The sequence below is a fragment of the Lepus europaeus genome, chromosome 1 (assembly GCF_033115175.1).
Source record: "Lepus europaeus isolate LE1 chromosome 1, mLepTim1.pri, whole genome shotgun sequence".
Classification (NCBI taxonomy): domain Eukaryota; kingdom Metazoa; phylum Chordata; class Mammalia; order Lagomorpha; family Leporidae; genus Lepus; species Lepus europaeus.
The window spans coordinates 139863497-139888607 of NC_084827.1; the positions used below are offsets into that span (position 1 = coordinate 139863497).

The window sequence follows — 25111 nt, forward strand, 5'->3', positions numbered from 1 at the left end:
GATGCCTCCCAAGATAGTTAGTGGCCCACTGAGTTCTAGAGTAGGCTTGGTATATTAAGTGAGTGTTGGTGTTATATACAGAAAGACCTAGATTGGTAGTCAAGATTTTCCCCTTATACAATTAACTTAGCCTCTTTGATCTTTGACTTCTACATATGTAATAAAATTATTTCACAAGATTGTTGTAAAAATTAAATGAGTTAGTACAATGTCTATAGCATAGAGCCTGGCTATTAATAAGCCAACCGTATAGGGTGAACTCCATTCTTGGCAAATATACTGCTTTCCTAGCATGAAGCCTTATGATATTTAAGCTCAAAGCCATGTATATGATGAATTTCTCACTGTGTGTCCTCTGCTAGAACACACTTGTGATTTGACCAAAGCCTATATGAAGATTCAGGATTGAACGGTACCAGTAATCCTAGCATCTGCCCTTGAACTTCTGTTCTTCATGATGCTAAAGAATCTCTCATTTCCAAAGACCTTTCCTTCCAGTAGAGTATAGTGATAAGAGTCACACTCCTAGAATTGAAATCCTGGATTGCTCACTTTCTTGCTAATGCATACTAATGATTTGACACCTCCAAAGTAAAAGTAGGACACACTCCACCTACAGTAAAATGTAGGTAATAATAAAACCCACCTCATAAACTGCCATGAGGTACAAATGAAATATTCCATGGAAAAGTTCCTAGTATAGTGCCTGGAACATAGTGCTACATTATTAAATACAGGCATAATCATCATCATTTTTCTAATAATACCCGATTCTCCATTTTTGCTCTTTAATTATAAATTTTAAATTAATATTTTGCTTCCCTATATTTTTATGTGACTCAAACACATTTTTCACCCTTCAACTTCCAGAGTACATCAGATCTAGAATCTTACAAAATCTCATTCAATTTCAACCCTTGGCCGTCAGTAAAGAAAACTTAACAAAAACTCTTCTAAAGCTGAAGACTGCTAAAGTGCAGTATAAGCAGTTACCATCTTATTTAAACATGTAATGTGAAAAAAAACAGCATAAGAGAGGTCAAATGGACCAAATCTAATAGCTTCTACTGAGGTGTAGGAGGCAGAAGGAGCAAGAATGAGAAGGGATCCTGGAAGCTTCGTCTTGGTTTTTCCAACAGAGATTACTCAATAACATGGAAACTACAGGTGACAGGTTTCATTCATCAACTTGTAAAAATCTTCTGTGTGAAAGGACTGGGTTAGAAGAAAGAATGATTCAAAGATAAATAAAACAACTCTCAGAAATGGGCTCCTCTGTTGGAGAAGGTAAGACATGTCCAAAACTGTACCAGGAGACAGATAGGAATAGCTGTCATGAGACAACACAAGCAAAATTACACTGGAATTCAAGAAAGATGCAGAGGACTATGCCTCACAGACTATGAGCAACTCACCCATAATCTACCCTTGGATTCTATGTCCTTCTCAGGCTCCCCAAAGCTCTTACTGGCCATTGCAGCCATTTGGGGACTGAACCAGCTGATGGAAGATCGATCTCTCTCTCTCTCTCTCTCTCTCTCTCTCTCTCTAACTGCCTTTCAAATAAACAAATCTTTTGAAAAAAGATTGTCAGAAATCAAGGCAACAGTTTCAATGAGTGTTTGAGGGTTCCTCACATAATGATATAGTCGTAAGGGCTTTTGAGGATGCTACGGGAGCCTGGGGTTGGGACTTCAACCACATTCAAGGAGGTAGGAACTTTTACACTTGCCATTTACAGGCAGCCTACTGGATGAATTGTTCTTAGCTCAACGGGCTAAGGAGCTCAGTCCCTCTCCTGAGTTTACACATGCTTGTAACAGCTATTTTTGACTGCCTGTAATTTCTGAGATGACAACTTGGAGCTGAATTTAGAATGAAGAAGAGGCTACTGTGGTATCATTGCTACAGAGTACCTGAGGAGAAAGTAGCACTTGCTGAGTGCTGAGCACATTCTATTTGCTTTGGAAGATCTTCCTCTAATATACTTTAATTCCCACTTTGTTCAAGTATCTGTTCACCTATGGCTTTACCTATGAGGCCTTCCACAACCATCCTATATAAAATAACATTCTCCATTCCTGCCTTTCTTTAGACCCCATCTCCTGCTTTATTCTCTAAACCACAGAATTAATCAGATCTGGGCAAACTGTTTCTTTAACGATTTGTCTGTCACTTGCCTCTGTCTGAAGAATGGAAGGTCAATGAAGTAGCTGGATTAGCTCTTTTGTGTAGGTGTTCAATAAAGATTTGTTGGACAAACAACCCAAGGATTGTTCAACCCTTTAAATATCAAGTCATTTTAATCATTCCTACTGTCCAAGTTACATATTCCAAGGCTTTTTATAGTCAGGAAAACTGAAGCTGGTTACTTACCACTTGGAGAGCACCCTGTTGTACACAAGAGCACAGCCCCTTGAACAGAATGCCTGGGCCAGAGTCGAGCACAGCCCCTTGAACATAATGCCTGGGCCAGAGCCCAGCTCAGCCCCTGCCTATCTCTGTGATATGCCACTGGGATCATTCTGGACCTGGGGCTCCTTATCTATAAATGTGGTTTACAGTGCTGCTTTATCAAATTGTAGAGAGAACCTTCCACCTATAAACAGTTTAAACTATTCATGGATCACGGTAGGTGCTATATAAGAATTAAACAAATAAAACAAAATCTCAGCTGAGAAACACCTTCTGGAAAGTACTAACTTTATCATTCTGATTTTACTCATACAACAACTTCCTGATTGCAACCAGTCTTTCTGGTTAATCTGTCTACAAAGGAAGTACAGATGTGGTTACTCTGGCCTGTGTGACCCAGTTACCTATTTCTCGTCAAAATTAATCAACGAGTCATGTTTAAAGTGCTAACAAAATCAGGGTTCTGGACCAACATGACTGAGGCCCAAACCCAGACAGTATCATGAAGACACACCCTGTGTCAGGTACTTGTTCAGGGATGTCTAGGCATCTTCCCCAAACAACCCTACAGTTTTTTTACTCAAGTTTCTACAATATAAGCTGTACAACTAGGAAGAAGGAAGTATTATTGCCTAAGAAACTTTTCTGTAATCAGCAGAAAATAGTGAGATGACAGACGCAAGAACATCTAATGAAAAGCGCGTCTCACCAACCTCATAACCTCCCCCTGCCCCATGTACTACTTTAGAATGCTTTTGTAACGATTTGTCCTAACAAACACCCTGCTTGTCCAGGTTTCTCCTGGACCAGGCTGGAGCCAAGTACCAAAGCCACAAGCAGCCATTCTCAGGAATTACTCATTCAGCAGCTCCCTGTGGCAATTCCTGTGTTACCTTGCCCTGATGATCATGTTTCATTTCCCAGCCCCTTGGCAGCTCCAGCTGTTTGTTCGCAAACATGTTGAGGAATCCTACAAGGTCCCGGTTATGCTGGTAGCGTTCAAAGTGGTGGGTGTCCCGCCGGACTTTGGTGATCATGTGCTTCAAACACGTGTTGTTTGTAAACATGCGGTAGGCACTCTGGAGAAAAGAATGGAAAGCCAACATTAACATGCTGGTGACACAGACATCATGAATACTACATATGGGTATATCTATTCTTCTAGTAGGAAATTTAAATAAAATGCATATATTGGCTTCAACATAACTCTGTAGATTTATATGCAGAAACAGCAGACACAGAAAAGTATCTTGAACCAAATAAAATACAAAGACAGTAAAAGGTAAGGCAGTCTTCATCATTGATGTCTTGTTTCCTAAAGAACAAAGATGCTGTGGTGTCTCCTTTCACTAGGGGCATTAGGAGGTCCTAAAGTTGGTTTTGTACAAAACACACAGTCAAAATTAAACCATGTTGGGGATGAATATGCCACCTCACAGTGAACCTTACACAGCCAGTTCTCCCTCCAGCATTAGACCAGATCCCTGGCCCCTCGGGTCAGCAAAGTTAACACTTGGTGTCAAGCTGTATGGAAGAATACTTATCACATAGTGAATGTTAGAAGTAAATGCAATAGAATGAGTTGTTCTTACTGGCAGCCATGTTCAATTGAGATCACTTTAGACCGAAGTTTTCATCTCACAGGTTCTTGGAGGTATAAGGTCAGTGACTGAAAGAGTAGGCAGAACTGCCTGGACTGTATTATCTCCTTATTTGAATTTCCCTCTATCTCTCTCATTTTTCTGTGTATATGACATTGAATTTATATGATTAAAACTCAATAAAACTCTCAATAAAACTCAATAAAAACTAATTACCTGGCCAAAACTTTATATCCTTCATCTGTATAAACTCAAAGACTCCAAGGAATTGATTATAAGTCATAGGTTGTCCACAGTTGAGTCAGTCAACAAATATTCTTTGCATGATACCATGTGCCAATCAGCAGAAAAGGAACAACAGCATGAGAGCTATTTCCTTGTGATATTCATGGAATCGACCAGACCATGAATGATCTATATCAGAATTCAATTTTTTAATTTTTATTTTATTTTTAAAAAGATTTATTTATTTGAGAGGTAGAATTACAGAGAGAGGAAGAAACAGACAGCAAGGTCCTCCATCCTCTGGTTCACTCTCCAAATAGCCAAAATGGCTGGAGATGGATCAATCTGAATCCAGGACCCAGGAGCTTCTTCCAGGTCTCCCATGTGGGTGCAGAGGCCCAAGCACTTGGGCCATCTTTCACTGCTTTCCCATATGATTAACAAAGAGCTTGATCAGAAAAGGAGCAGTGGGGACAGGACATATGGGATGCCAGCACTGCAGGCAGAGGCTTAGCCTACTACACCAAAGCACCAGTCCCATTTAAATTCTTTTTAGATAGATTAAAAGGGCTTTGGATACCTCCTATCTTTAATATCTCCAGGACTTCATTCTGAGTCTGGAGGCCTTCAAACTTATCTTCATGGGTTCTGTTATTTATTTCAGTCTAAGACAACCCAAGGCAAAAACACCAGATTTCTTGGAAATCATTTCAATGTTCATAAACATTTACTGCTTTTGCTATGCCCACTACTGTGTTAGTTATTAGGAATAAAGATAAATGAGTATTAGGATAATCAACATTACTCCATTCTTTCCATTTTCCCTCAAGACTTTTTGTGTACAATTCAAAACATTGATCTAGCCAAAATGAGAGCTCCTAGCATTTTCTTCCCTTGGGCACAACAAGCACAGCAATTAGAAATGTTGATGCACTAGCTGTTCCAGAGCCTGGGTCCCTGGGTCTCTGAGTCACTTCAGGTATCAGGAAATCCTAAAAGCCCAATCTGGAAAGAGAAGCAAACCTGTGTTGGCTCAAGACACTGAGAGTTGTTGGTCACTTTTACTGAAGTGTAACCTAAGCTATTCTCACTGATTCATCATCATCACATTCTTTTTGCTTCATATTAAAATCCAGGGGCTGGCACTATGGCATAGCAGGTAAAGCTGCTGCCTGCAGCACTGCATCCCATATGGGTGCTGGTTGGAGTCCCGGCTGCTCCACTAATGATCCAGCTCTCTGCTATAGTCTGGGAAAGCAGTAGAAGATGCCCCAAGTCCTTGGGCCCCTGAACCCACATGGGAGACCTGAACAAGCTCCTGGCTCCTGGCTTCAGATTGGCCCAACTCCAATCATTGTGGCCATTTGGGGATTGAATCAGCAGATGGAAGGCCTCTCTCTCTCTCTCTCTCTCTCTCTCTCTCTGCCTCTGCCTGTCTATAACTCTGCCTTTCAAATAAATAAATGAAATCTTTTAAAAAAAAATGCTGTTCCCTAACCCCCCCCCCCAAAAAAAAATGGAATAGAGGAAGGGAAAGAGGGGTAAAGAGATGAGGATGGAAGGAGGAAGAGAGGAAAGAAGGAGGAAGACCATGCTGATCCATCCTCAAATCTTAGCTCCTTTACATCTGAGAGTAAAGTACTCTGGGGTTGTATTTCAAGCTCAGTCTAAATGAGAGGAGGTTTTGCTTGTTGTGAGAGCAGTTGTGGAGTTGAGTGCACAGAGTGCTGCCAAAACAGGCAGGCCTATGCAGGGGCTCTGGGCAATTAGAAAGCATGAGAGAGTAAGAATGTGATACCATGAAAACCGAGGAGACTAATAAAAGAAATTGGAGGTTGTCAGAGACAAACTGTAGCTAATAGTTTAACCTATGGCTGACCCTGCCCTGGAGTTTTAAATGCAGTCAGTGAGGCGTCTGTTTTCTGCATTTGGCTCCATCTTGCCGATAGGCTTTCTCATAGCCCACTGCAAGCCCAGGACCACACCAGTTTGTTGGCAATGCTAACGAGCTTTCAAGTCTTACACCCTAATAAGCTTCTTTGGGGACAAATTACTGTGGGCCGATTTTGTCAGATAAATCATTCTTGCCATCAGCTGTTGTGCTAGAGAGGTGTAGCTCTTGGTCCTCCTCACTGATCCCCCTTCCATTAAAATAAGTAAATAGGCCACATCATGATGCTTTATTTAGAGCACCAGAAATTCCTATAGGTTGCTAAAGAAAAGAAGCACAACTTCATTAGGGCAAGAAGTAGTGGCAATTAGGTAAAAGAACCCGTCCCAGTCTTAGGCTTGAAATAATTCCCTGGAGTTGGACAGCTTTTTAAGCACAGGGATCTTAAGGTCGGTCTTATAATTAATTATGTCCTTTCATCTTCCTCCTCTCCTCTCAAAGAGACATATAGAACGGTGCCAAGTTTGACTGATCTCTGCAGAAAGCAACTACCGAAGTAAATTAGCTGCGAGAAAGACTTCTCTCATTAGTAAATGGCAAACAAGCTTCAGAACCACAGCTTTTCAAGTCTGAATAACATGCACATGACGTGCAGGGTCCATATAAAATGCTGAAGTCCAACAGGAACATCCCTGTGGATTGCTATGTTTTTATAAAGAGACTTTTCTTGACCAAACATACACATTTATTACAAATACTGTATACATACCCCAATGTAGTATATATATTACAGAGTATACATAGGTATACATATATAATCATATAGTGTATGTATAAAGAAACAGCATCAATAGAGATAGATTAAAAGTGAGAATTCAGAAAGGATATTTACAGTCTAATTCATACAGAGCTACAGTGAGGATTATACTCACAGCTCTATCACTCATGGACAGAAGCTGAGAAAGCTTCAATCTGTCTGCCTAAATTTACTCAACTGTAAGATGGAATCAGAACTGCCCTGCTTTCTTCATAGGCATGTGAGATTCGAATCCAATGGAGCAAAGGGTATAAATGTGCTTTGAAAGGGTAAAAATCACTATAAAAATATAGGGCATTACCAAGTAAAAGAACACATTTATACCTAGCACAACCCTATTATAACTGATAAATAACAGTAGTAAAATTGTTTTTTTACTTTTATTCTTTGAAGATCTTGGGGGGTCTCAAAACCTTTCACTAATTATGTGCTAAGTCCTGGGTGAAAGCATGTGGACACAGAGATCAGCAAGGCCTGATCACTGGAAAGGAGGCAAAGGAAAAGTATAGGTGGAGGCGGGAGGAAGAGGACTGCTGGAGGCAGGTAGCTGGGAAAACAAAGAAACACTGAGACTCACTGAAAGAGCTGGGGCAGCCAAGTGGGAGGGACCCAAAGTGTCACATATGAAGCACGTGGGATTAGATGAAAAGTGTTCAGTCTTCACAGAAGCTGCCATTGACAAAACTGTGGGTTAAGAGACAAGGGGCATCTACATTCACCCTGTGGGGTTTAATGGTCTACCTAGGTTTGGATGTTTTTGTGTTTGCTTGTTTGTCTCAAAAAAAAAAAAAAAAAAAAAAAGATAAACGCCTGTCTCCCTCTCTCTCTTTCTCCCCCATTCCTAAAACAAAAGTAGATTAGGGAAGAACAAATAGTGCCTATTTCAAAATATAGTGTCATGATAAAGTCTAACTGATATGAGTGATCTCTCCTGGAAAGCTGCTGCATGTGGATCCACAGGTAGATAAGGTGGGTTGGCAGTTGTTACCAGTAGACAAGGCCCTTTTAAAGGACACACAAGTTTTGTGTTCCTTTCAGGTGATTCCACATTTCCCTTTAGTTCTGCCTTCTTTACTGCAAAACTCCCTTTCCCAACCTCCCTCATTATTGTTCTCATCTTCTCAGCAAAAATAAACACAGAACAGCTGAGTGAATGATCCACTGAATTTCTTCAGTGGAATTTTGTTAAAATAAAACCCCTCAGCACTTAAATGTGTTTTGTTTGGTTAAAGACTTTGAGGATTTAGAAAGTAAAAAATACTGAGAGAAGTTTAGGGGAATTATTGCTATTTAGTAGCAGAATGAGAAAATGCTATATAAATACTCAATTCTTATCAATCAACTACAATACAAATAACAATCAATTATCTCTTGTAAGTTTTTCAATTACGTTGAGTTATGTGGCCCAGTTCTGATTTCAATTACATTTTAAAGATTTATTTATTTATTTATTTATTTATGTGAAAGGCAGAGTTGCAGAGAGGCAGAGAGAGAGAGAGAGAGGGAGAGAGGAAGAGAGAGAGAGGTTGTCCATCCACTGGTTCACTCCCCAGATAGCTGCAAAGACCAGAGCTGGGCCAATCAGAAGCCATGAGCCTGGAGCCTCCTCTGGGTCTCCCATGTGGGTGCAGGGGCCCAAGGACTTGGACCATTTTCTACTTTCCCAGGTCACAGCAGAGAGCTGGATCGGAAGTGGAGCAGCCGGGACTCAAACCAACGCCCATATGGGATGCTGGCATTGCAGGTGGCAGCTTTATCTGCTACACCACAGTGTTGGCCCCATCACTTACATATATTCTGTTCAGTAATACAGTGTATTGCTGATAAATAAAATCTACCTAATATATTTTAGAAACCCTTCATGAATAGGCATTATGAATTTGGAGTTAGAAATAGCACCACTGTATTTATAGGAAATGTTTCTTATTTTCACAAAAGAGAAGGATTAAACACGGTAAACATTCTTTGCTGCAAAATCTATTATAAACAAAATCCAATAACATTGTTTGCATAAGATATTTGCTAGGATATGGAAACTACCCTGTTTTACATAATCTATCTTAATAATATTTTTAATTGTAAAGATTTTACACCATTTTTATTTAACTAAAGAATAAGGAGTAAATGGAGGTGACCTGAGCTATAGCACAGTGGATTAAGCCACTGTCTACCATGCTGGCATCCCATATGGGCTCATGTTCAAGTCCAGGCTGCTCTACTTCTGATCCAGCTTCCTGCTAATACACCTGGGAAAGCACTGGAGAATGGCCCAAAGTACTTGTGTCCCTGCACCCATGTGGGAGGCCCAGAAGCTCTTGGCTTCTGGCTTTTGCCTGGCCCAGCCCCAGCCATTGCAACTGTTTGGGGAGTGAATCATAGGATGGAAGGTCTCCCTCTGTAACTCTGACTTTCAAATAAATAAATAAATCTTCAAAAAAAAAAAAAAAAGAATAGATGGAGCTAAATTTAAACTTACTAACAACACTAACTATAAACTATCAATTCACCTATTTTGCAATAACAGGAATTCTTAACTTGTACAAATATACTTACAAATTTTGGAGTAATACTTTTCTTCATTAAGAACTAAAGAATTTAGTTGATAACCTGAGAATGTATTTCTACAGCTCATTAAAAGCCAGAATAGGGGCTGGCGCTGTGGCACAGCGGGTTAAAGCCCTGGCCTGAAGAGCCAGCATCCCATATGGGCACCAGTTCTAGCCCCGGCTCCTCCTCTTCCGATCCAGCTCTCTGCTATGGCCTGGGAAAGCAGTAGAAGATGGCCCAAGTCCTTGGGCCCCTGCACCCATGTGGGAGACCCGGAAGAAGCTCCTGGCTTCTGGCTTCGGATCAGCACAGTTCTGGCCGTTGCAGCCATCTGGGGAGTGAACCATCAGATGGAAGACCTCTCTCTCTGTCTCTACCTCTCTCTGTAACTCTGTCTTTAAAATAAATAAAATAAATCTTTAAAAAAAAAGGTCAGAAAAATAATTATTGGAGACATATACTGTAAACATTATTCAGCTCATGTATTTATGCACGAAATTAACCAAACAGGCACACCAACTATAAAAGTCATGGCATTAATAACTAAAACTTGAGTTAACAGGAGATATAGTTTATGGAGAAAATTTTGGAAGAAATCTGATCATGACCAGCAGAGGGCAGTAAACTATATCTGAAAGCAATCACAATGCAAAAAGATAAAAAAAAAAAAATCCTGCAGGAGAGGGAACCCTGAAAATTTTGGTTCTCAAATTTTCCTTTAAGTTATGGCAGTCATATTGTTACTTAACTTTGTTCTTTTCAACAAGAGTTATATGTAAATTACTTCTGCATGATATTCACTTGTGTGACTTAATATAAGCTGATATCTTCATATCTATAAAAAAGAATTAGGATTTTCAATTAAATACTACTTTTACTTGTTGAACACTTTCAGTCTGAACAAGGAATCCATGAAATGGTTATAATCATTAAAAATTCAAAGGAAATGAGATAAAAAGAAAATCATAATACCTTCTACAAAAAAACTGTCTGACTTATCACCATTCATTCATACCTTTAGACTTTTAGCAAGAAAAATATAGCTACTTTATTTCCTGATATATATATATATATGTATACATATATATGTGTGTGTGTGTATATACATATATATACACATATGTCAGAGAAATAAGTCTTCCTAAACAGAACTTAAATATTACAGAAATTCAGAGATGTTCAGTATGGATCACTGTTTTGGGGAATAATGATTGAAGTTAATGTTGAAGAAGAAAAAAATTAAATGTTTAGAAAGAATACTTTAAAAACAAGTTGGGCTGTCAGAGGAAATTTTAAAATCATGCCCAGGTAAAGGAAAAGACAATAATAACAAGAGAATAAAATAAAGAAGAAAATCTGTAAGGTCTCAACCATATTCTTAGACAGTTAAAATAGCTATAAAATGCCCACATGAATTACAATTGTGACAAAGTTGTTGAAGTCACTTAATTTAACATCTCTGTACACTAGGAGATCCCAAATGACAAGGAGTTCTTCTAACTGCACCAGAACTATGTACGAGGCTTGAAAGGAAACATCTAGGGTCCTTGGACCCACTCTAGACCTAATAAATCAGAATCTTTAAGGAACAAAAAATATCCACCTATTTTTAAGTATACCAAAATTTAAAACCACAGCCTTATACCCTAACCCAATGACTGGTTATCTAGCCTAACACTGCACTGAAAAGGGCCTAACAAGGCATCCTGAATAGAGAAGCCAGAACTTGTGCTAAGTGATTTCACTGGCAGCTTGCAATTGGTCAGCGCTACAAAAAATAGTCAATGCAAAGTAGGGCTTGGTTTATTGTTTTGTGGGCTGTCTAGGTCATGGGCTGCGGCGGCCATTGGAGGGTGAACCAACGGCAAAGGAAGACCTTTCTCTCTGTCTCTCTCTCACTGTCCACTCTGCCTGTCAAAAATTAAAAAAATAAAAAAAATAAAAAATTATAAACAAAGGTTCCTTGGAAGACAGGTCCATTTGTTTACATATTGTTCTTGGTCCAAAAGCCTAAAATATCTATTCTCTACTTGACCCTTTAAAGAAGTTTGTCTCCTTCCATGTGCTTCCCCTCAGATTTAATCATCACTCCATCAGTGTGTCTTCTAGAGTCTTGAGTTACTGTACTCATAACTCAGGGCATGGTAGTGTAACATGTTGTCAAGTCTGGCATTCCAGGGCCCCCCACTGTTAGAACCTTTGTATCCCTAGTACTTAGCTCAGTGCCTGTTACATAATACAAAATCAATAAACTATTGCTAAATTGAATGCATAGTAAGGCTAACCCTCTTGTTTGATGGATGAGGACAGCTAGTATATAAAACCATTGGTCAACCTTCTCCCAAATCTTGACTGTTCCAAGCTAAATCTGTAAACTAGGAGATAATGATGATTAAGGAAAACTGATGCTTATACTTAAAAAGCAAAGCTAATGAAGTGAGACAGAAATAGATTAACATCAATAAATATGTACATACTAATGACCTCACTGACAACTCCTGGTAATAAAACTGTGCTGACTTCCAATTTTTCCTATGATCTACTCTGTTTTTCCCAAGGTGTGTAAATCATTTTGTTCAATTCAGTATGTTCCCTTTTCATTCCTTTAACAAGTTCCTCATTCTGAGTGGCCTGTTACTTAGATATTGTTTATTATGTATGTATTATTATTAATACTCATCTTCAGTTTCTCTTCACTTAGCGACCAAATCTTGCTAACTCTTAGCCTGTCATGCCTCTGATGTTGGATCCCTTTTCTCTGTTTCCTTAGCTCCTAGTCCAGGCTCAATACATGCCATGATGAATGGATTATATACAGCTTGACTTCCATGGCCAATGTCTCCCTCCTTCTAAATCATTCCACGTTCAGCTAAGTCAACCCTCCTCTTATTAACATATCCTGCAAGTTACTTCATCTGCCCTTAGACACTGAGGGGGCAATCCTACTGCCGTGGTCTGCTGGTGTACATCCCCTAAAATTCATGCTGAAACTTAACTCACTAGTGTGATGGTATTAGGAGGGAGGGAGGAGGGGGAAGGAGGTGATTTAAGAAGTGACTACGTCATGAGGGATCCTTATTCATCTCCTGGAAGTAGTGCTTTCATAAAAGAGACCTGAGAGAGTTTCCTCAATCCTTCCACTCTGTGAGTCTGAAGTGAGACGGTGCCATCCATGAACCAAGAAGTGGGCCCTTATCAGAGATCAAATCTGCCAGTACCTTGACCTTGGGCTTCTCAGCCCCCAGAACTGTGAAAAATTAAGTTCTGTTGTGTTTCAGCCTCTAGGATTAAGGTATCTTTGTTATAGAAGCCCGACAACCTAGGACAGTTTGTTTGGATGAAGTGGATTAGAACATAGAGTACATAACACAGGGTCTGGTGCACAGTGGGTGCTCAGGAAACATTAGCTATTTCCCTTCTTATATTATTACATGAACAAGGATCATTTGTTTGTCCCCTCGTGTTCTTTCAGATTTGCTACTCACAGGGTTAGAATGCAGCACGGTGAAGAACTCTGGGCTGATGAGGAACTTCACAGGGGGAGACTGTAACAGTAACGTGAGCCTGGATCTCGAGGTAGAGTGGGGCAAGACGTTCTCCCGTCGGAAATCTGCACGGACAGACCACAGAGGCATTTAGCGAGTGCTCCCTGCAAGCTGGAAACATCTATTCATTTCAGTCTCTATTTTAAAAGAGCCAGAGAATATCAATATCATTTGCTACGACTGTAATCCCCCATATTTTTTTCTTTGCTGTAAATTCACACATAAAACCTAATTGTTCTTAAGCACACTAAAATGGAATTAAATGTCTATTCATTATTAACATTTTAATGCATCCTTAGATTTTTTAAAAAATAATCCAATTCTGCTCTCCCTGAGATCCAGAGGTTAAGGTAGCTTATATATCTTAAGATTTCTTTGTTTATTTGAAAGGTAGAATGAAGAAAGAGAGGGAGAGGCACAAAGAGAGAGCTACCATCTGCTGGTTTGCTCCCCAAATGGCCACACTAGCCATAGCTAAGCCAGGCTGAAGCCAGGAGTCAAGAAATCTATCCAGCAATCCCACGTGGATAGCAGGAGCCCAAGCAGTTGTGCTCTCTTATGCTGCCTTCCCAGGCACATAAGCAGGCAGCTGGATTGGAAGCCGAGTAGCCAGGACTTAAGCCGGCGTGCTGATACGGGAAGCAGCAGCTTAACCCACCGCACCACAACACTAGCTCCAGTTTACAGTTTACTTGATTTGGGGTACTTTTCTTAGTACTAACGAAACATTGAGGATTAGAAAAGGTTTCTGATGAATTCTATGTTTTGAAGATCAAATTTTATTCAAGCGAAGCCTTATTTCTTAGAAATCCTTACTCATCTTTTCTACTTTTATGAGCTTCTAAAAGTACACAAACCCAAAGCCTCTTACCTGCACTGGCGTGGTGAAAGTCCGCCTCCTCCCCTGCCCCATCGATAGCGTTGCTATTTTCCTCAGGCCTCTCGTTAGTCATGGTTCTGCGGATACTCTGATAGCTAAAATCGGAAGTCTAGAGTTACAGTCCAGCGGCTTCAGAAAGGCAGGATTCAGTTGTCTCCCCCAGGGCACAAACTTCCCACAGGTTTTCACTATCTCAGCCTCAACTGTTTCCTCCTCAAACCTCCATTCCCACACTTCATAGGCCATCTGTTGGTTAAGTACATTACATTGCACTAGATTTCTTCTGTTCATTATTTGTGGAATATTTTCCTGAGAAAATGATAAATAAAAAATTAAAAAAAAAACCTATGGCTCTTAATAGAAAAAAAACTAAATTTTTACAGTGTTAAAGAAAGGAATGAGAATTGAAAATGAATCTTTATGTGAATGGAAGGGGAAAGGGGGCGGGAAAGGGGAGGGTTGTGGGTGGGAGGGAAGTTATGGGAGGGGGGAAGCCATTGTAACCCATAAGCTGTACTTTGGAAATTTATATTCATTAAATAAAAGTTAAAAAAAAAAAAACTAAAAAAAAAAAAAAAGAAAGGAATGACTTTATGTTCCATAGAAATTAGTGTGTTTTGTTGTTGTTGTTGTTTGTTTGTTTTGTTTTTTGTTTTGTTTTTGACAGGCAGAGTGGACAGTGTGAGCGAGACAGAGAGAAAGGTCTTCCTTTTCCGTTGGTTCACCCTCCAATGGCTGCCGTGGCCAGAGTGCTGCAGCCGGCGCACCGCGCTGATCCGAAGCCAGGAGCCAGGTGCTTCTCCTGGTCTCCCATAGGGTGCAGGGCCCAAGGACTTGGGCCATCCTCCACTGCACTCCCGGGCCACAGCAGAGAGCTGGCCTGGAAGAGGGGCAACCGGGACAGAATCCGGCGCCCCGACCGGGACTAGAACCCGGTGTGCCGGTGCTGCAGGTGGAGGATTAGCCTGTTGAGCCGCAGCACCGGCCGCAATTAGTTCTTGCAAAGAGAATGATTTAAAAACCTTGGGCTGGTATGAAAGATGGATCAGAAATGGAGATTCTAGAGATCAGAAAAGGTGTTTGATTTCAAATTGTAAATGTATACATTGTGCTTTGCTAAATATCAGTGCCTTGGATTGACTAAGAGGGTCATTTATTTCCTCTCTAGTTTCCAAGCAAGGTGTATATGTATGTGATTTTTTTAAGCACTTCAAGTCCATGAAAAGACTTCAAAAGGACTAACACCTACACCTTGGTGACAGAACACCCAAAGATGAAAGCAGCGGCTGTGTCTTCTGCTTCCTACGAGCCTGACCATAAAATGGAACAGGAATAGCAAAAGTGCTCCTCTCACCGCCGGTTCAGCTGCTCCATTTGCTGGATGGAGTTGGATCTCTGCAGCACCTGTGGGGCCGGGGGAGCCGTGGGCCGCTGCCACGTTGTGGTCCTGTTGACGTGATCCACATAGAAGATCCTGCCGTGGCTGTCGATGCGAGCCTCCCAGTCTACAGAGCAGTGAGGCACCGAGAGAGGGGTAAGGAGGAGGAGCTGACACCATTAATGTGGTTCAGTAAGTTCAGCACATGTTTTTTTCTCTCTGCCATGCTATAATTTGGGGCTAATAACATACACCTCACAACATACTCCAGCACTTTTCCCCAGTCCACACCACACTTTGCTGTGAGCAGTTATTAAGCCTATCCTGTGTGTATTAACACCAATCTCTGAGGAGTCTCTCAAGGTAAAGAATCTTTCTAATCTTCCCACAGGGCTCACCATCACCCAGTATTCTAGAAACGTGTGTTCTGGGATCACAACTAGGATCACAACACGTCAGATAGCCATATCAAAATTGGTATTGATGCTTATTTTCACTAAAAACAATTTTTCTCTACTTTTTGTTAGCTTACATGAAAGGCTCAAAGCTGGAAACTTCTTTGTGCATATTTACATACAACTGTAGTAAATTTAGTCTTCAAAAGAAAAGTAATTAATGCTAGCTTAGCAATCAAACAGTATCATTATCTACACACTTCAATTTGTGCCTTCTCAAAGATGAATACATTTTTTCAGAGCTTCTTGGCCTCCAATCTCCAATAAATACAAAGCTTTGTAAGGCTGTTTAGTTTAACGCTTAGGCAATTGCACTGATTAAGTGTGTTCATCTTTGTAAGTAAATGCCTAGTGCATGCTCAGTGAAAAATAGAAAGCAGTCCTGTCTTTGGAGCCAGACACCCACTTTTATATGCTCTAAAAGGCCATGTCCCAGTAAAATCTACGTAGCATGAGCTGATCTTTTCAAAAGGCAAAATTATGAAACTTGTTACAGTTGGCAAGAGTAATTTATACAAAAAATAGGAAAGCATCAGAATTCTATTCTTTACTCAGCAAAGCACTTTATATGTATATATTTCCATGTAAATCATTTGAAATTAATAAGCTCTTTCTCCTGAGTAGGTCAGTTATGCCAGATCAATTATCTCCATATAATCACATGGCTTATGATAAACACCATGGGTCTAATTCTGAAAACCAAGGGGAAGCCATATGCATTTTCTCCTGACCACCAAATGGCATTTGTTCTGGAGTGAACACAGCAAGTCCAACAAAGGCCTTAGGGTTGGAAAGACCTGTTTAGTAGATCCCAGCCTGCACTAGACCGCCATGGAGGGCTGCCACCCTCAACAGGAGTGGAAAGATATCTTGTGCTGATCTCAGTACATTGGAATTTATAAGAAATGGCAAGAGAAAAACTGGACTGAAGAAAAACACCACAGAGACAATAAATCAATGCCACTCATGCTCCAAAATAATACAGACTCACAATAAACTAGCCTGCCAAATCTGAATTCTTTGGGCACACCTACAGCCCTATCAACAGGAGATTTCTGAAAGGCATTATGCTCAGCCTGACAGGCAGGAAGCACGTGAAAACATCTTCAGGAACATTTTCCAAAACCCTTTGATGTAGTCCACTGTTTTGTTCTGTTCCTTGAATGCTTCCCCATCTCAGAGATTTTGAGAACTCCCAGTTCATTCTTCCCTCATTACAACCAGAATAATTCAAGCACATACTACATGTCAAATCAAATGCATAGAGGCTGGCACTGTGGCCTATGGGGTTAAAGCCCCAGCCTGCAGTGCGGGCATCCCATATGGGTACCCAGCTGCTCCACTTCTGATCCAGGTCTCTGCAAGGGCCTGGGAAAGCAGTAAAAGACGGCCCAAGTTCCTGGGCCCCTGCACCCATATGGGAGATCTGGAAGAAGCAGCTCCTGGCTCCTGGCTTCAGATCAGCTCAGCTCTGGCCATTGCGGCTATTTGGGGAATGAGCCACTGGATGGAAGACCTCTCTCTCTCTCTCTCTCTCTTTGTAACTCTTTCAAGTAAATAAAATGAACCTTTAAAAATAAATAAATAAATACTTCTTTTAAAAAAAATCAAGTGCACATAAATGATGATTCCTTCCCCTATGAATGTTTACGTAGCTCACAATCCTCAACCTGTAGAACAGATCAATTAGGGCTAAGAAATGAGCAGAGATCAACTAAAGGAAACTGAAAGAGTGCATGCTGCCAAGCCCTGAGAAAGGTTATTACTAAAATTTGGCCCTAAGCTTTTTGGCAGTTGAGGCAGAAAAGAAAACACATTGTTGCATATTTTCCATTTTCTTACAAAAGAAAGTTAAAAAATATATCTTCAAAGACAGAACATTTTTCTGGAACTAACTAAATAAGAATTTACCACATGAGATGGGTATGTGGCCAATCTGAGGGCTAAATGGGTAGCAATGTGAGCAGGTCAAGAGAAGGATCTTCAAATATATTCACCACTGTGTCTTGCACATTGTGTGCGCGCACACACACACACAAATGCGTGATTTAAAATGACATAAAGCCAGGAAAAAGAATGATTCTTATATTCACCTTGCACAAAGGCCAGGAATAACCTTAATTTACAGCTTAATAAAGGCATTTGAATGGTCCATGGAGAGAATAAGAAAACAAGGACCACCAATTTGCTACTAACATGAAATGTTGATTGTGCATCAAGATCACCTGTGCCAAATACTGTCTCATCTAAGTGACATTATTATTTATGTCCCATTAACAGAAATTATAAACTTCTGATTTCAAGTGGATACTTGACATTGGCTCTGCAAAGATTGCGATGCTGCTGGCTTATTTATGAGCTACATATCCAATCCAACCCAAGTGGTCAATAACCTTCCATCCAATGGCAGAAGGGTTACCTGAAGAAATGTTAGCTCTTTGTCATACCTACCACAGTTACTCTGAAAAATGTAAAACTGCACTAACATGTCTTTATTTGGACCTGGTTTGATTTTGGTTTGAGAAAGCATACCAGAATTCTTTTCAGAGCATCAACGTTTCTTAGATATACAAAGCTAAAATCAAATAATCATAATTAGAAGACTAGGTGCTTAACATTTACGTCTTGTCTCGTTGCACTGTAAAACAGGGTACATCATATGATAAAATTTTTTTTATGATTTATTTATTTATTTGAAAGTCAGAGTTACACAGAGAGAGGAGAGGGAGGGAGGGAGGGAGAGAGGGAAAGAGAGAGTGAGAGAGGGGGCTTCCATCTGATAGTTCACTCCCCAATTGGCAGCAATGGCTAGAGCTGCGCTATTCTGAAGCCAGGACCCAGGAGCTTCTTCCAGGTCTCTCATGCGGGTGCAGGGGCCCAAGGACTTGGGCCGTCTTCTACTGCTTTCCCAGGCCATAGCAGAGAGCAAGATCGGAAGTGGAGCAGTTGGGACTTGAATTGGTATCCATATGGGTTGCCGGCACTTCAGGCCAGAGCATTAACCGGCTACACACAGCACCGGCCCCCATATGATAAGCTGTTAAGACTCAGCAATGTATTGGGGGAGAGGGGTGCAGTGCACTAAATTGAGAGACCTGATTTCTGGACATGCCTTGTCACACAATCTTCAAAAAGTCACTGCAGCTCTTTGGATAGCAGTCTTTTTTTTTTTTTAATTTTTTTTTTTTTTTTGACAGGCAGAGTGGACAGTGAGAGAGAGAGAGAGACAGAGAGAAAGGTTTTCCTTTGCCGTTGGTTCACCCTCCAATGGCCGCCGCGGTAGCGCGCTGCGGCCGGCGCACCGCGCTGTTCCGATGGCAGGAGCCAGGTGCTTCTCCTGGTCTCCCATGGGGTGCAGAGCCCAAACACTTGGGCCATCCTCCACTGCACTCCCTGGCCACAGCAGAGAGCTGGCCTGGAAGAGGGGCAACCGGGACAGGATCGGTGCCCCGACCGGGACTAGAACCCGGTGTGCCGGCGCCGCAAGGCAGAGGACTAGCCTGTTGAGCCACGGCGCCGGCCTGGATAGCAGTCTTTAAACATTAGAGGACAGAATTCAACTAAACTCCATTCCACTTCTAAAATTCTATATAATGATGCCCATTTTACTACATTAGATTCAGTAAGGACAAAGCAACATCTTAGCATCATCTCATACATAAGCTACAATTTATCAACTGAACTCTAATTAATGAAGGGTCCAGGGCTCTGAGTTTCCTTAGTACCTGTTAACCACTTATTGACTCCATGTGGCCATGGCAGCTCTGATATTATCTGTTATGAATACTAGTGTCCCACGTAAGATTCCATTTGCATCATAAACTTTAGGACAGTAATAATGCTTGTAAACTATTACAAGAAATGGCAGGTGGGACTCTCTGACAACATGTACCATAATTATTTTGAAACTCAACAAAAATGCCAATTCCTAGGATACATGCCAGATATTCAAAAACAAAGGGGGGACTCTAACGGGGGATATTCAGTTATCAACTTTCTAGTTGATCCCTAGATATACCAAAATTTGAGAAGCACTGACAAAAATTGGTAAGAACTTAAGATAGCCACTAATTTTCTAGACAAACCCATTAAGCAAACATTAGCTTTCTCAGAGGTCATGAAGTGTGAATACATAGGAAACTAAACTTAATCGAAATATTCCAAACTGGCATCCAGGAATAATTGGACTCTTAGATGCTATGAGACTTAAATATAAACAAGTAACTTTAAATGGGGGGACAATAAGGGGAAGTTCAAGTTAGAAAGCATGTAAGACTATTCCAAGGCCATTGTCACAGAACTGTCACCAGGTAGGTCACAGAGGCAGGTAGGGAAGGGAAAGTCTTAAAAGTTCTCAGTTTTTAGAATCAACGTATGTGAGCAAGTTGTCCTACCAACCCTCTGTTCACCTCATCACTTCTCTTTCCCCACTCCCTTCAAAGCTGGACCAGCCAGCTGGGGATCAGATGAGACATGAACACATCTCAGGGAGGGCTGAGTTAGAGACCAATGACTGAAAAAAAGGAATTACATATTGGAGAAGCCAATACTGCACTGTTTATGTGAATCATGGGGGAAGGGATGGAGAGGGGACCTGAATTCCTTATAATTGATTCATAACCAAGTACCTGACTGCAGTGACATGCATTTGTAAATACACTATAAACATGACAATAACCAAAATGACAAGAAGGTGAAGTTATAATGACTTAAATATATAAAAACTTTGTAATAGGCAACAGAAGGCAGTGTTTTCATGATTTTTTTTTCTTATTTTAGCACTCAAGGCATTGTGATTCCATTATGTATGATTTTGGTAGTCAAGGTAGCAGGCCTCTTTCCCATTGGGGGTAGAGGTGGCGATTGGCAGGGGCATCAAGACTGCTAGGGACTAATGACATGATGTGAGCTGCCTAGATGTGTTCAGTTGGAGATATCTCAGCAGGCTGAAGGTGCTCTTTATTTCTAAGATTTATTTATTTTATTGATTTGAAAGGTAGACACACACACATACACACACACGCACAGACAGAGAGAGAGAGAGAGAGAATGAATCTTCCATCCCATAGTTCACTCCCCAAATGGCCACAACAGCCAGGGCTGGGCCAGACCAAAGCCAAGATCCAAGAACTCCATCCAAGTATCTGACATGGGTTGGCAGGGACTCAAGTAATTGGCCATCTTCTGCTACTTTTCCAGGTGCATTAGCAGGAAGCTGGATCAGAAGTGAAGTAGCCAGGACTTGAAGTGGGACTCCAACATGGGATACTGGCATCACATATGGGAGCTTTTCTCAATGCTCTACAATGCTGGCTCCATTAAGGGGCTATTTTCTGCATTTCTTATATTTGAATTAAAGTTTACAAAATTCAAATAGTTGCATATTTTGTCCCTAACTCTTTGATTTTTTTTAAGAAAGTGGCTTTTTAAAACTAAAAATATCAAGTTTTCCATCAAAACTAAATTTTAGAGAATAATTTTAGAGAATAAGAGCCTTTATCCCTAAATATAGTGGTAGAAACGTTGTTGCAGTGCTTTGAGGCCCAGGAAAGTTCAAAGAGTGCTCAGATGTCTCTCCCTCTTCCTCGGGGACAGGTGAGGAGGCTCCTCAATTGTAAGAGAGGTAGGTGGCTACAGTGACCTTGTGAGCCACCATCCCGTGGCTTAGTTAGGTTTGCTCTGCTCTGTCTGGATCAGACTGAAAGCCTCTTCCTCTGTGCAGGTCACTCTCCCTACACCTGCAGGACTCACTCCTAAAACAGGGCAACATGAGCTTGGACGGCTCCTATTCCCAGCTGTTTTTCTTTACTTTTTGTTATTACCATTGTTGCTTTTTGAGTTTGCTCTGTATGTGCACTTACACAGAGCAATCCAGCAAACTTAGGCTTCTCTCTGAAGGTCCAAAAAATGAACAAAGTGGACTCCGTGGTGTCCCATGTGGTGCTGCTTCAGTCTCACAGAGATCACGTGGTGTCTATGTGACAGAGTGGCAATTTTAAATTTTTTTAAAATTTATTATCTTCCTAGGTTTTTTTCTTGTCTTTTCTTTTTAAAGATTTTTATTTATTTATCTGAAAGGCAGAGTTATAGACAGAGAGAGGGAGAGACAGAGAGAGAGGTCTTCCATCTGCTGGTTCACTGCTCAAATGGCTGCAACGGCTGGAGCTGGGCTGATCCGAAGCCAGGAGCCAGGAGCTTCCTCAGGATCTCCCACGTGGGTGCAGGGGCCCGAGCACTTGAGCCATCTTCCACTATTTTCCAGGCCATAAACAGAAAGCTGTATCAGAGGAGGAGCAGCTGGGACACGAACCAGCGCCCATACGGGATACAGGTTTAACAGGTGGAGGCTCAGCCCACTAATCCACAGCACCAGCCCAAGGGTGGCAATTGTGTTTCAGCATCTGGTGAAGCTGTTTTTATTTAATGCTTTTTCTTTGTTTGTTTGCAGCTGCTTCCAGTCTTATTCCTCCTTCCTCAGGATCAGGCAACAGATCCTCAACCTGGAAGTTAAGGCTGCTCAACTGCTATGCGGATCTACTCATTGGTTCTCAAAAATCTTACTCTTGTCTTGGGCCATGAACAATGCCCTGTGAGCTTTGTGGGCTGTGCAACTTCAACCATTGGTTGAGAGATGTTCTGATGACTCATAGAAAATAAGAAAGCTCCAGACTTTGTAGGAGGCACGACACTGCTGGGATGCTTCCAGGGAAGCAGACTGGACATGCACACAAACTGAGTGCCTTAAGGAGCTGCAATACCATCTCATTCAGAGGTCATCAGTGTGGCGGGGGGGCTGGAGGCAGTCTGGGGACTGAATCCTAATAGACCATTATCAGCATGAGAGATCTTGGTCTTTTTAGAATTAAGTAAAGAAAGAGTGGCCAGTCCAGCCCTTTCCGAAAAACTTTCATTTTTCTGTTATTGACTCCAGTGTGATTGTCACGTATGGTGCATGGGAGACAATATGGGACTGGTTTATGTGTTTTTCCACAGAAAGGGGAAATAGGAATGAACTCAGGATAAACAGTCTGGATAAGCAGCCTCTGACAGGACCCCAGGATAGCTGTAGTGGTGTTGACTAGATGAGTTCAAATGGACAGCTCGGGAAAATTCCAGGGGAATGCATGGCATGTTTTTGTTGCATGTTTTTGTTATCAAATCATCATCTACAATTAGGCAGTAGATCTAAAAAGTATATTAACTGTTGGTATTATCAAACAACAGTGAAGGGCATTCAGGAAAAAAACAGTCTATAAAGGAGTTGGTACTATTTGAAGTTTCGAGCATCCACTGCAGGTACTAGGATATATGCCTTGTGGATAAGGGAGGATCCCTGTTTACATGAAAAAAAAAAAAAAAGCTTTCCCACAACTCTCAGTGTTCCTAATTCATTTCACTCTCATTATATTTTTCCAGAAATATTTTTCTTTATTGAGTCTGATCTTTTCTCCAAAGGTAAACAAAAAGGAAGGTTTTCTCCCCCACCCTCCTCCATCTGCTTAACATGACACATGATTAATCAATCCTTTGGTCTATGTTTTTTAACTGCCAAAATATGCTTCCTCTAACAGCCTTCAGTTTTCCAATCCATGTATATGGGAAGGAGCTGTACACAACAGGATTCCAAAAGGCTCAAGCCAATATTCTGACAAACTCTACACGTAACCATTGGACTCTTTTGGTCAGCACTCAACAAAACTAACCACTTGGGGATTTTAGTCCTTTAAATACATACCCTCTCCTCATTTCATAACACCCTTATGACAAAACAGAGGGGCAGAGAGCCTCTTGCCACGACCACAGATACAATGGGTAAGAGGAGAGGATGGATAAGAAGAGAAAGCCCAGGGAGAAGGAGGACACCTTCCAGTGTTCCCTGAAAGAGGTATCCACAGAGTGTTACAGAAACTCACAACCACGCTCACACAGCAACATCACTTTAGGGGATTCTTTAAACAGATTTAACTCTGTTTAGATTTCACCCGGATTCTGACTGGCCATGGGTATCACTTACACCTCTGAATAACAGTTGTGTAACTGGTTCCCTTAGAACCCATAACCCTCGACCACGTTTTCTTTAGCTATGAAATGTTTTCTGAAAGTGCAAGAAATAAAATAAAAAGTCTTTCAAATCCCCAGATAATTGTTATGTCTCAAACACACAGTGGAATAATTTCTGAAATTAATGATACTTCCTTGAATACCCCAAAGAAAAAATTCAGAACCTTGTTGTGAATGACTTAAAATGATGTGAGACCAAAAGAGGCAGGGTATTATACAGAATGAAGTTTTTCTAAGAGATTGTACCAATTTGTCTACAAACTGAATTTCATGCTGTTGTTAGGTATAATTTTAAAAAATTTTATTATGTACCCAATTGCCCAGAATACCTGGATCTACTTCCATGATTATAGTATTTACTCTGTGGGAGTACAGTATTTACTTTTTTTTTCCTGCTGCCCTTTCATGCAGCAGAATAATGCCAGAGAGGAATCACTGGCTAGCACTTTCCATCAAAATTACAAATTACACCCATTCCATCAAGTGGCCCCCAAAAATCCAAATTACACCTGTTCCATCAAGTGGCCCCCAGCTTCCTCTTGAGTACCCATGGGCCCATTTTTTAAGGTCTGTGGAATGTGTGTTCATCAGCCCTTCACCCTGTAATTAAGGTGGACCCTTTACTTAACGGATGCTCACTTGGTGGGAGAGCCTCATCCACCCTCTGGTACCGGCTAACATCCTGGCGCACTGAAGGTAGTGACCGCAAGGGCTGGTGGCCGTTGGCTTGAGAACCTAGGATTAAAGGTAAAGTGTTATGGGGGATTGCTTTCCCTTTGTGGAAAAAAAAACACCTCATACATCCTGAGGGTAGTCTCTGCTCCCTGTAGCCTCACTTCCCACATGAGGTCTCAGAAACAAGAAAATACACAGGAGGGAAATGCTTCAGAGAGGACTTCCTAGAGAATGTCCCCAGCATGCAGCCCTCTGCTCCCCGCCTCTTTTCCCTCCCATTCCCTCCCTGGCCCTTGTCCTAGTCACGCACGGATACTTCAGGGTCACATATTGGCCACAAGATAATGAAAGAAACAAAAACAAAACGAGAGAGGAAGAAAAAGAGATAATTTAGATAGAAAAATAAATTACAGAATAAGAAAATCATTCCTACTTCTATGTCACTTAGTCATAAATGTACTCTTTGTACTGCATCTATAAAAGGATTTTTAAATGAAATTCTAGAAACCCACATTCACTGAGCTATAATACAAATGTGTAGATTTACATCCTCTGACGCTAAAACAGCTTAGTTTTCAGGTGTCAGAATGTTGTACCTAATTAAGTTGACATTTCTTCCAC

The 25111-nt window shown here is 41.0% G+C and overlaps 1 protein-coding gene across 2 annotated transcripts in view; it reads right to left on the reverse strand.

Annotated features, from left to right (window-relative positions):
* Positions 1-25111, reverse strand: part of HECW2 (HECT, C2 and WW domain containing E3 ubiquitin protein ligase 2) — a 335902-nt gene that overhangs the window by 92745 nt on the left and 218046 nt on the right. For both annotated transcript variants that reach the window (XM_062189442.1, XM_062189447.1), the window contains 5 exons: positions 24455-24550; positions 15276-15426; positions 13913-14016; positions 12982-13106; positions 3309-3494 (listed from right to left, as the gene is read on the reverse strand). In XM_062189442.1, the coding sequence (XP_062045426.1) occupies positions 3309-3494; positions 12982-13106; positions 13913-14016; positions 15276-15426; positions 24455-24550 (662 nt within the window). The remainder of the gene's footprint in view (positions 1-3308; positions 3495-12981; positions 13107-13912; positions 14017-15275; positions 15427-24454; positions 24551-25111) is intronic.